Source organism: Carcharhinus amblyrhynchos, chromosome 13 (assembly GCF_965287045.1).
Source record: "Carcharhinus amblyrhynchos chromosome 13, sCarAmb.v2.hapA, whole genome shotgun sequence".
Taxonomy (NCBI): Eukaryota; Metazoa; Chordata; class Chondrichthyes; order Carcharhiniformes; family Carcharhinidae; genus Carcharhinus; species Carcharhinus amblyrhynchos.
In genome coordinates this window covers 31,233,190-31,245,721 of record NC_137336.1, presented here as the reverse complement: position 1 = coordinate 31,245,721, position 12,532 = coordinate 31,233,190, and the positions used below count along the sequence as shown (strand labels likewise).

The window sequence follows — 12,532 nt, the reverse complement described above, 5'->3', positions numbered from 1 at the left end:
CCTTTTTCCCATAAGGGAGTTGTACAGTTAGAACTTCTGTCTCACAGTGCCAGGAACCCGGGACCAATTCTGGCCTTGGATGACTGTGTGAGTTTCCAACAAGTGCTCTGGCTTTCTTCCACAGTCCAAAGATGTGCAGCTTAAGTGGATTACTAAATTGCTTCTTAGCATCTAAAGATATGTAGGTTAGGTGGATTACCTATGATAAATGGGTAGGGTTAAGGGGATGGGACAGAAGGGAGATCCGGAGTGAGATGCTCTTTCAGACAGTCTGCACAAACTTGATGGGCTGAATGGCTTCTCTCTGCACTGCAGGAATTCTATGGTAACTACAAACCTAATTTATGTAATCTCTCTCACAATCTAGCCATGGGAGCCCCAGTAACATTCTGATTAATCTGATTAATTATTTCCAAGGACAATATATCCTTTATGAAATGCCGGGGCTAGAACAATACAGTCTTCCAGATGTGGTCAAACCAGGTCTTGTATCATTGTCCCAAAACACTCTCTCATTTATATTCTCAATTTGCAGTTAGTAAGATGAACGTTTCATTCGCCTAAAATAAGCAAAATATTGCGGATGCTAGAATCTGAGCCTTTCTGATTACTTATTTTGTAACTGTCCAAAGATGTGCAGGATAGATTGATTGGCCGTGCTAAAATTGCCCCTTAGTGCCCTGAGATGTGTAGGTTAGAGGGATTAGTGGGTAATATGTAGGGATGTGGGGGTAGGCCCCTGGTGGAATTGTGGTCGGTGCAGACTCGATGGGCCAAATGGCCTCTTTCTGCACTGTAGGATTTCTATGATTCTATAAACTGCATTTTAAAGAGCTGTGCACATGAACCTCTGAACCTCCTCACTGGTCCCAGCTATTCATGATTTAAATAATATCAGTGGAATATAGCTGGAGTCAGATTGAGATATCAATCGAACTGCCGTGATCAGTATGAGCTTAGGAATTGTCTCTTATTGCCCCGTCTGCTTTCATAATTGTGCATTTGTCAGGATTTTATCGGAGATTGGACACTATGTCCCCTGTGTTATTTATATAAAATTCATGAGAATCAACAACATAATTTTTTTGCATTAACAATGTTCATGCTTTGAAATAAAAAGTTAGTTGGAATGATTTTATATATATATATTTATAAGTACAGAAACAGGTTAACACCGGAAGCTCAGTGCATGCTCTCAAATCACAATCAAGGATGAAGCATCACTGTGTCACTTTTGCAACTTGCATAATTTGAATACTCGAAAATGCGCAATGCTTTTCTGTTGATACAACTGAAATGCAGGAACCAATCAAAATGTTTATAGACAGTAACAATCCGCTAATTTTCATTTTTTGTGCCATTAGTGACATGAAAGAGCTGTGGTGGTTCTGAATGGAATCAGGAAATGTCTCAAGTCATTAAAAACATTACGGTTAGACTCAACAGAAACAGCAACCATTGGCAAACTGACAGCAGTCTGACAAAATGTTGGTGAAATACTGTAAAATTCTGGTGATTACTGTGATGGGAGAAGTGGCAGGAGGAATCCATGGAGATTTCTATAGTGCAGCCCACAGAATCTCAAATGAATGGTAATTTTGCAATAGATAGAGTCAGTCAATAGAAACATGTCACCGGAGTACAACAGCTGGTATGGAAGTCTGTAACAATCCAAAGCTTCGAGCCTGTCATGAACTATAGAGGAATAAAAGATGGTCTTAAATGTTCTGCAAGGTCTTTCTCGTGAGTATATTAAAAGCCCAGACAGATGTATTACAGGCTAAATTCATCTATCACACACTCCCTGTGGTGAAAAGTACTCAAAGGACATGCGGATCAGAGGCAGGGTTACAACAACCTATGCTCCCTTTAAATGAGGCTTCTACTAGAAGCACTGATTTATTGAATTTACTGTAGTACTTTATGAAAGAAATGCTCCAGGGAAGATCAGAAAATCTGTACTTGTGAGCCTTATTTCAATGATTTGTTTTTAAAAAAGAAATTGGGAAGATTACAAGCATCTCTTATTAAAACTACCTCCCTCCCATCCCCCAATTGTATTATCATACTCTCCATCAACTTCATCTCAGGCTAAACCTTTGCTGACATATATTGATGGGAGTGTAGCAAAAAATAGCAGTAGCTCATTGTGCTCTTACTATATATTTGTGTTTCAGACATAGGGGCATAAGGATGACAACATAATCCCTCCTGAATTATATTCTCTGATCTAGAACATGACATGGGCAGTAGCATGAACAAGACATCCTTAGGGATAGGTCATGTGCATTATTCTTGACGCAATCTGTAATTCTGGGTAGGTTGAGAAGCTCCACTGGCACTGTGTATGTCCTTTTAAATTGAAGCCCTCTCTGTGGGAATAATTTAATAGGCAAAAGCAATCATGATTTCACCCACTTGAAGGTGCCTGGACCCACTGGGAGATGAATCACTATATCTGCATTGAAACTCTTAAGGTCGGATTTAATCAGATGAAGTCTAAGCTCTGATCCCCAGAAAAATTCAAAGCTGAAGTATCTGGCCTCCCATGCACTGATCACCTCATTCTCTCCTGCAGATTTGCCTATTGTGTGAAATGTATCATCATCCACGTGACACTGGGAACTCACATAAATTCCACAACACGTATTCCAAAAGAGCAGTTGCAACGAACAGATCCATAGTCAAAAATTGTGGAGCCCCACTGTGATTAACAGTAATGAATGGCACTACATGCCATGGATTCTATTACTGCAAACAAAACCTAAGTAAGCACGTCAAAACCATTGTCAACATAAATAAAGGGTTGCTCATTTTTTGAGGTGATGTCCAATTCAATTATTAAATCTTAGAAGCGGGGTTTCATATAGAGGGAGCGACCCAGAATTACTGAATTATTTTCTCTAAAAATGTGGTAAGGTACTTTAGACTGCTGAATCGTAAAAGGGTAGTGTGCAGGAAAGCTGGTGTTGGAATTTCAGTGGCGTATCATGAAAGGAATTTGAGCATGCTGTCCTTCATGTGTTGATTTATTGATTTAATTCTTGTAATCTTAGGCAGTGAAGAGCAGAAGCAGTTCTCTCAAGGGATAGAACAAATTGCAATGTTAGTATCACCATAGTACACTCTCATATACTTGTTGCTGGATGGTTGGATAAAGCTGCAGCTTGTAAATAGGGAAACCAGACCTGGGCAACTGAGTCCATGCTTTTTACCTAAAATCCATTTTGGACTTTGACCTGTGTACATGCAGAAGTGGCTACGAACAACTGAGTGAATAACACCTGAATAAAGTACTCAAGTATGATTGCTTTGATTTGATAGAGTATCTATAAAGAACAGCCTAATGTATTTTCAGGGCTAAAACATCACAAAGCTCAGACAGGCTTTTGCAGTCCATTCTACATGTTCGTATGCAAGTGGTAAAGCTGTGGCCTGAACCAGACATGAGTTGAGGTTGTTCAGACGCACTAGTCTAGATTTTTGCTTCCAGGTCAGGTGCACAGAGTTGGGAGAATTCCCAGCTCTGTGAAAGCAATCCTTATAAATGGCCCCCTGCAGTTCTTGTTTTCATTTCAGAGGGGCAGGCTGGATGTGAACTGGAGCCAGTTGTCCCTGTAATGGATGCAGAGGCTGCCAGCTGCGGAGGTGGGCTGGAAAGGCTAGAACCTTGTCAAATATAATAAGAAATGTGATTACAACAAAAAAAATCCTACTGTCCTCGCCCCCAACCCATCCCCATATACACTTCATGATCCATCCATGCCAAATGCCTCATGGCTCCCATCCTATCTCATGGCTCCTTATATCACCTAAGCTGAAACATGCCTCTCTTCCCACCTCCCATGGCTCCTCATGCCCCTTGACCTGCCTTCATAGCCCTTTACAGCTCTATTCCAATGAACTGCCATTAGATGCTAACACATACTCCCGCCCTCTCCATGCTAACTCACCTAGTATCCACTATGAGAAAACTTCAGGAGCAATGCTGACACAAAATAAAGTTATGTTTCTACTGCTGACATACATCACTATTTATAAAAAAAAGATAAAAATTCATTCAATATATATAAATTCCTTTAACTAATCTCTATGAAAACAAATATTTCTATTTGATAATCACTTGGAGTTCTCAGTCAAACTATTCACCTAGTAGGCATTCCACAATGGTATTGATTGTTTGTAATCTATCATAGTAAGACAAATCCTATAATGATAACCCTCAGGGTTATGTCAAAGATGGAATGAAATAAGAACATAAGAACATAAGAACATAAGAAATAGGAGCAGGAGTAGGCCATCTAGCCCTTCGAGCCTGCCCCGCCATTCAATAAGATCATGGCTGATCTGTCGTGGCTCAGTTCCACTTTCCCGCCCTCTCCCCATAACCCTTAATCCCCTCTCTTATCAAGAACCCATCAACCCGCTTCTTAAAAATATTTAGCGAGGCAGCCTCCACCACTTCAACGGGCAGAGAATTCCAGAGATTCACCACCCTTTGAGTGAAGAAGTTCCTCCTCAACTCCGTTCTAAACCGCCTCCCCTATATCTTGAGGCTGTGCCCCCTAGTCCTACTGTCTTTTTTGAGCGGGAAGAGTCTCTCCACCTCTATCCTATCCATCCCATTCATCATCTTATACGTCTCAATGAGATCTCCCCTCATTCTTCTAAACTCTAACGAGTACAAGCCTAGTTTATTCAGCCTCTCCTCATAGCTCAACCCCCTCAACTCCGGTATCAGCCTAGTAAACCTCCTCTGCACTCCCTCCAGGGCCAAAATATCCTTGCGCAGGTGCGGCGCCCAAAACTGCACACAGTACTCCAGCTGCGGCCTCACCAATGCCCTATACAGCTGCAGCAAGACCTCCCTACTTTTATATTCAATCCCCCTCGCTATGAAGGCCAGCATCCCATTCGCCTTCCTGACCACCTGCTGCACCTGCAAGCTGGGTTTTTGCGACTCATGCACAAGGACCCCGAGGTCCCTCTGCACCGTCGCCTGCTGCAGTTTTTCGCCACGTAAGTAATAGTCCTTCCTACCATTCTTCCTACCAAAGTGGACCACCTCACACTTGCCAACATTAAATTCCATTTGCCATTTCCTGGCCCATTCGCCCAGCCTATCTAGATCCTTCTGCAGACTCTCCACACCCTCCGCACAAATATTAAACACTGATTCCTTTTGAACTCCAGGTTGGGGGTCTTCTTAAATTAAAATCCCCAAAAAGTAAATCTATTGATAGCTTTGATAGTTCTAATGAATTTTGACAGTGCCAATGAGTTTTGACAGTTCATTGACAGCTTTGACAGTTCATTGACAGCTTTGACCGTTCATTAACAACTTTGTCAGTTCATTGACAACTTGACAGTTTTAAGCACCGGAATTTTCCCGTCCCGCCTGCCATGGAAATCTTAGTAGGGGTTGGGGGGTGTGGCATGGACCATGCAAAGATCCCTTGACTTCAGGCAGGATTGGCCAGTTTTGGGGCAGGTATGGCAGGAAAATCCCACCCAAGGAATATATGCACTTTGTACTGCACAATCATATTTACTTTTAACAGTCCCAAAGGTGCTTTAAGAGAGAGCCTCTCTGTTATGATGAAAATCTGGGCTGTTATTTTATACAAAATCTCTCTTGGAGCAATGTAATACCCTTAATTACCATAACACAGGTGAGCCAAGCTTGCAGAAAGTGGAAATTACCAGATAATTAAGACTCATCTAATGATACAGGTCAAATTACTGCAGAAGGTATCTTAAGAGTTGAGGGCTGATGGATAATATATCCATCCAATGAATGAACAGGGATGTTACAATGCTATATAATATGCTTCTTGCCATTTATACCATAGAAGGCTAGAAAGCTGGGTACAAGGAGCGTCTACATGACCAATATTGCTTAGAGCATTAGGAAAATTTAAAAGACACAAATTTCCCTGCTGCAATCAATGGGAGTATGAAAACTGACCTATTGAAAAACTGACCACTTTTTTCAACAGCACAGCACACACACACACCTCAAACTGTCATTGACATCCCAATTATGCTGCAAATGACACAGATGCCTGCCAACAATATGCAAGTGCCTGCTCCTTTGATACCACTCTTGAATCTAACTGTTTTGCAGCATAGCTCAAATGACTATAGTTAAATGGATTGTCTCGGATGTTTGTCCTTTTTGAGGGGCTAAATCATGTAGCTACGGTCTCAGGGGACCCGCTGCTGTGGTAGAAAGAAATGGCTGTATGCTGCAGAATTGCAGAGAAGTTTCCTCTGTGTAAGATTGCACTCTTAATCCCATTGGCATTGATTGCCTTCAGAGTCCTCTGCCAGGTGATGGGACCTGGTAGGTCATCATTGCATCATTCTTGTTTTTCAAATGGTATGAAACACAATGGAGGCTATTGTTCCTTATTTGTTATGATGTGGGGAGTTGGTGGTGTAGTGGTATTGCCACTGGACTAGTAATCCAGAGACCCAGGGTAACCTGTGTTTGAATTTCACCATGGCAGATGTTGACATTTGAATTCAATAAAAATCTGGAACTAAAAGTCTAACGATGACCATGAAACCATTGTCGGTTGTTAAAAACCCATCTGCAGAATTCCAGCCAATATTTAAATAATGTAACCTTTCATTGCAGAATGGAATTTGGAATTAATTCTTTAATCTTTGATAGCAATATGTGAATCTCTGTAAGTCTAAAGGGGAATACCCTGTTTTGGTGAAGTTTCATTTTATGAGTGACTTAAAAATAGTGTTCAGCGCTTTAAAAACTATTTTTTACACTATTTACAAAGAGCTGATGGGAAATATATTGTTTTCTGGACATAGACTATCCAAATTATTATTTGTCTTTCTTTATTTTCTCCCCCTCTGCTCTTTTCCCCTATTATATTCCCCCTTTTCTTACCTTTTCTCCTCTCATTGCTTCCTGTTTCCCCCCTTTTCTCAATTTTACCTCTCTCCCACCCATCTTCTCCTCCCCCCACATCTTCATCTGTCACAGCTTACCCTCTGATTCCAGCTTCTCTGCCGTTTAGCCATTTACACCTTCTATTCTGCCTATGGACTGCCGTAAGCAGCCTTTTCCCTGGTTCCTGTAGCTATGATTCATCTTTCATTCCCTCACCCACTTTCTATGCTTTTAGCATTGACAAAGGGTCATATGGACTTGAAACATCAGCTCTTTTCTCTCTTTACAAATGCCGCCCGACCTGCTGAGATTTTTCAGCATTTTTTCTTTTGGTTTCAGACTCCAGCATCCGCAGTAATTTGCTTTTATACAGACTGTCCTGTGTTTTCCTCCCTTCCAATCTTCTGATTATCTGGCTTTGGAGGGAGTGCAGAGGAGGTTTACTAGGTTGATGCCGGAGTTGAGGGGGTTGAGCTATGAGGAGAGGCTGAATAAACTAGGCTTGTACTCATTAGAGTTTAGAAGAATGAGGGGAGATCTCATTGAGACGTATAAGATGATGAATGGGATGGATAGGATAGAGGTGGAAAGACTCTTTCCGCTCAGAAAGGACAGTAGGACTAGGGGGGCACAGCCTCAAGATAAAGGGGGGGCGGTTTAGAACGGAGTTGAGGAGGAACTTCTTCACTCAAAGGGTGGTGAATCTCTGGAATTCTCTGCCCGTTGAAGTGGTGGAGGCTACCTCGCTAAATATTTTTAAGACGCGGGTTGATGGGTTTCTGATAAGAGAGGGGATTAAGGGTTATGGGGAGAGGGCGGGAATGTGGAACTGAGCCATGACAGATCAGCCATGATCTTATTGAATGGCGGGGCAGGCTCGAAGGGCCAGATGGCCTACTCCTGCTTCTATTTCTTATGTTCTTATGTTCTTATGTCATGCCGATATCAGCATTAACATCATAGTCTAATTAATACAAATAAATTAATATTAACCTAATTAATCTAATTAATATAGCCATTAACCCTTTATTCCCATCTCACCCCCAAGTTTAATCTCAAAACTGTTGTTACATTCCCATCATCTCCCCCAAGTCACATCCTCACAGGTTGAGCCTCTCTATTACTTTCACAACTTTCCCTGAGTTCATCTTGAGTATTCTCTGTTGAGGGTTTTGGTTGACGTTTGGTTCAAATTGTCAGAATTGTTCATTCATAAACTGTGGATTGTTGTCCGAGATGCCCTTATCAGTTATGCCGAGGGCTGAGTAAATATTTTCCAAAGCTTTTACCAGAGCTTTTATGGTTGTGGTATGGAGTCTTCTGATTTCTGAAAATGTCATCATGCATCATTCTCAGGATTACTAGCCTATCAAAAAATTGTCAGATGTTTATCAGAGGGGGAGATGGGTGGGAGAGAGGTAAAATTGAGAAAAAGGGGGAAATTGTTCATGATATTGCCTTAACACCTTTAGTGCTTGGGACATGTTCAGGACAATCATCTGGCCAATATGTTCTGACCGGAGCTGAGGGGTATAGATAAGGCAGAGAGGGGCATTGATAAGTTAGATAGTCAACATCTCCCCCCAAAGGTAGGGAAATCTAAAACTCAATGGCATACATTTAAGGTGAAAAGGGAGAGATACAAAAGGGTCCAGAGGGGCAATTTTTTCACACACTGGGTGGTAAGTTTCTGGAACAAGTTGCCAGAGGTAGCAGTAGAGGTGGGTACAATTTTATCTTTTAAAAAGCATTTTGACAGTTACATGAGTAAGATTGGTATAGAGATACAGGGGCCAAATGTGGGCAATTGGGACTTGCTTAGTGGTAAAAACGGGGTGGCAAGGACAAGTTGGGCACTAAGGTGGGAGGAAATGCTAGCAGTGATTGGCAGAGAGAGAGGGGCTGATGATGGTGGATGGGGCAGTGAGAGAGATATGCCGGCGGTGATGGAGTTGGGGGGAGGAGGTGTTGGAGGGAGATTCCAGCAATGATTTCCAGCGATGATGGAAGGTATGGAGGAAGAAGATGACGGTGATGATAGGGGGATCGTGGGCGGGGAGAGCGGGTGGGGGGAGTAGGGGTATAGGTAGTGGGAAATTTATATTCTATAAATATTTTAATAATCAAACACCAAAAATGTTTAGATGTTGTCTGTACTGAAAAGTCTGATCAGTATCTGGAAACTGACATTTCTATAAGTTCCCTCTTTCAAGGGTAGTATCTTCATGGAAATTCGCTGATAATTCACTGCTCATCAGAAAAAAATGGTGATTTAAATGATGCCATCGTATCATTTGTGTGTAACGTTACTACAATGAAATTGTCTCACCCTTCTAGCTGTTGCTCCTTGCAAGGTGAAGGAGCCATGAGTTTAATTGATTTAGTTTATTGGTTTTGCATTAAAAGAAATTAAAACCTACTCTGAAAGGTGATACCACTTTAAATCAGTGGTGTTTCATCATGAAGATTTGCAATAATCAAACTAATATCCTGAAAGTATTCTCTTTCTCTTCACTTCTCCAGGTGGTTCTTCCCGATGGCCCTCACCACAGTGTGAATGTGGCTGCAGAAATGATCAAAGTGAAAAGGATGGAGAAAGTATAACCTCGTGCAATGAACTATCCACCTCAAGCTGCGACAGCCAATCTGAGGCCAGTTCCCCACAGGAGACAGTGATCTGCGGTCCAGTATCCAGGCAATCTAATATCCAAACACTGGATAGGCCAGCCAAGAAAGGGCCAGTGCAACAAGTACAGCAAAGTGAATTCCGCAGGAAAAGTGATCTGTTAAGGACTCTCACCAGTGGATCCCGTGAATCCAACGCGTGCAAAAAGAAAGTCAAAGAGAAACTGACAATTGAGGAAGAGTTAGAGAAATGCATCCAAGATTTTCTAAAAATTAAAATACCTGACAGGTTCCCAGAGCGAAAATATCCATGGCAATTAGAACTGCTGCGGAAATACCATCTATAGACAATAAGCAAAGTCCTGCAAGGGCTGCTCCGAAGTTCAGACTGCCTACCCGTCTATGCTCCTGGGCTGTCCTGGCCTCAGACTGTTCCCTGCTCCCAGGTTATGACAATTCCCTGCTCCACAGTGCTCCTGAGCTCTCATTGCTTTCTGTTCCCTGCTTTGAGCTTTGACATTTCTTGGGACACATTTGGGTTTTGACTGCCCTCTGCTCTCCTCTTCAACTGTCTCTGAGCATGGTTGGCCCCATCTACTGCATCCTAAACTAAACAAGGTCATGGATGGGAAAATGGCTTGAGTTCTAATGAGTTGTTTGCTGCTGATCAAAATTCGATGGGAACTCTAACGGTCCAGGTTGTAAGACATACTGAGAAAGTAGGACTTGTGGTGTCAGGCTCACGATTCACAAATTTTCAGACACCCACTCAAACAAGAAAAGCACATGATCTGGCCAAAAAAAATGGACAGACACATAACAATCCTACTTCTGGTCACACTGGGCTCTGACCACTCCTAGATCTAATTCCCCATTACTCCCTGCTCTGGCTCCTGCATGTATTACGTGTGCAGATTGTCAATCAGACTTCAGTTTCTGTGCTGTTCAGTGTAACGACTTTGGTGTTTGTGGCAAAAACAAATTCATCTTCTCTCACATGGAAACTCTCCGAGAAAGCTTTCCTGTACTTAGCGTTTCCAGACTGAAATATCTTGCAGCTACACCCCGATCAGACACCATTAGCTTGCTTGGTTTAATAACAATATAGGCACTTATTGGGTTTTCTCCATTTTAAAAGAAAAAAAGCACATTGAAAAATTTGCATATGTTGCGTGTCAGTAATAATGCAGGTTTAGGCAGAGATTTGAAGCACTAAGTGTGCAGGTGCCCCGACTCTGAAGCGACGGATGCACTTCTACACTTGAATCCAGTGGCTGCTGAAGTTGGCGATTAACTTCATCTTTTAGAATTATACAGGATAAGTTTGAAGTAAAGTGGACTTGCACTGATATACCTAACAAAGTGTGACTCTGAGATTCAGTATTCACTGTGTGATGTTTTAATTGGATCATTACTGACGGTCTGTTGATGACTCGTATTCTTTCCTTAGAGATCTGTGTAACTCTCTTACAATGTGTGACTCCCCCCCTACCCCTCCCAGTAAGTTTGTGATACATGTTTCCCTTCTGGGATGTTGAAGCACAAGTTTGTTTCTTCCATAGGATACTGCCACCAATGGTCGTCTCTACTTCAATGATCAATTGCTAAGTTCAGGTTAAATTCATCGAATAAAACCCTTTGAGGGCTTTGGTAGTATCTCTGCACTGTGTCTGAACTTGATAGGATATTTATATTTTGATTGTTTGAATGTTTGGTGCAGAAAACTGTATTTTATGTGTTATATACATTGGTCTCTTTGTTGTCTGTGCCCCTTGCTATTATGTTAGTGCAAAATTTAAACATTAATTTATCTGTCCTCAGAGGGTTAATTAAATAGGAAACAGAGCACCTTCATTTTTTTTCCTGTGTTTCACTTGGACATAAATGAAAAGGGACCTTAAATCTTACAGATTTCTCAACAAACTGAACAAATGACCCACCAAACAATGGCATCTGTACAGGTGCACCATTGAACTGAGCAATTTTATGGTCACTTTTCACTCATTATCTTTTAAATGTGCAATAAGATGGTGTAATTTTGTGTTGATTGAAAATATCTGTCATTTTTATGTGATGTCATTGTGACAAATACAATTTATGGGCTTTCTGGGTTCTCCCCCCTATCTATCCCAAACCACGAGAATCTCCTTTGAAGGACAGATCTCACCTCGTTTCTACTTTTACTTTTGCTTAATAGCCAGAAGAGCAATTGTTCCTCACTGTGATATAATTTTGCTGAGGATTGACATCCAAAAATACCACCTTTTAACAAGCAAGCCCAGCCCGGTTTGAGCCACTGGCTTTGCGTATGTCTTGTCAGTGCCAAGTTAATGATAGAAAGACATTGCTAACTAGGCTATATCAGCCTCTTTTCCCTGTGCGCCATCAAGATCATCTATGTCCCTTAAAATAACTCGTAAGTGATAAAAATAATGACCACTGCTGAACTACATCAGACTGTTAGCCGAATGCAAAGCAGCTGGGACACCATCTTTGGCTACTGGGCTTACTTGGATTCAGTAGTAAGTTGTTGTGAATTGAGGTCTTATATTGCACCGTGTTCTTGCATATCTCCATATAACTGGTTGATATTTCTGTGGTACTGCACTGTTTTGTTTTATAAATTACAGACACAAAAGAAATGTGTGACTGATGGCTTGTAATGGTTGGAAATGTATAGTTTAAATATACAGTATAAGGAAATGCACAATATTTATAAATAAAAATATACACAAACCATTCAGATTGCTGATGTATTACAATATGAAGCAAAACATTAGTCAAATGTTATTAATAAATTTGATGACAATATCTTGATGGCTAAGATTAGCTAATTTAGCACAGACCAAGTGTTGAACCTGGGACTCCATTTTCTGTACATTTACCCATTGAACCATCAGAGGTGCTTGTAGCAGTATTGGTTTGGAAGAGTTTTACAACAGTTTTATTTGGCTTTTGCCTAGTATTTCATAATTTGGGGGTACTTTGCTG

The 12,532-nt window shown here is 41.3% G+C and overlaps 1 protein-coding gene across 1 annotated transcript in view; it reads left to right on the top strand.

The window, feature by feature from the left end:
• The window catches only part of LOC145351811 (BTB/POZ domain-containing protein KCTD16-like), a 193,261-nt gene extending 181,018 nt beyond the window's left edge, over positions 1–12,243 (top strand). The window contains exon 2 of the mRNA XM_080201469.1: positions 9,440–12,243. Coding sequence (XP_080057595.1) covers positions 9,440–9,888 — 449 coding nt within the window. The 3' untranslated portion in view covers positions 9,889–12,243. The remainder of the gene's footprint in view (positions 1–9,439) is intronic.
• The last annotated feature ends 289 nt before the right edge of the window (positions 12,244–12,532 follow it).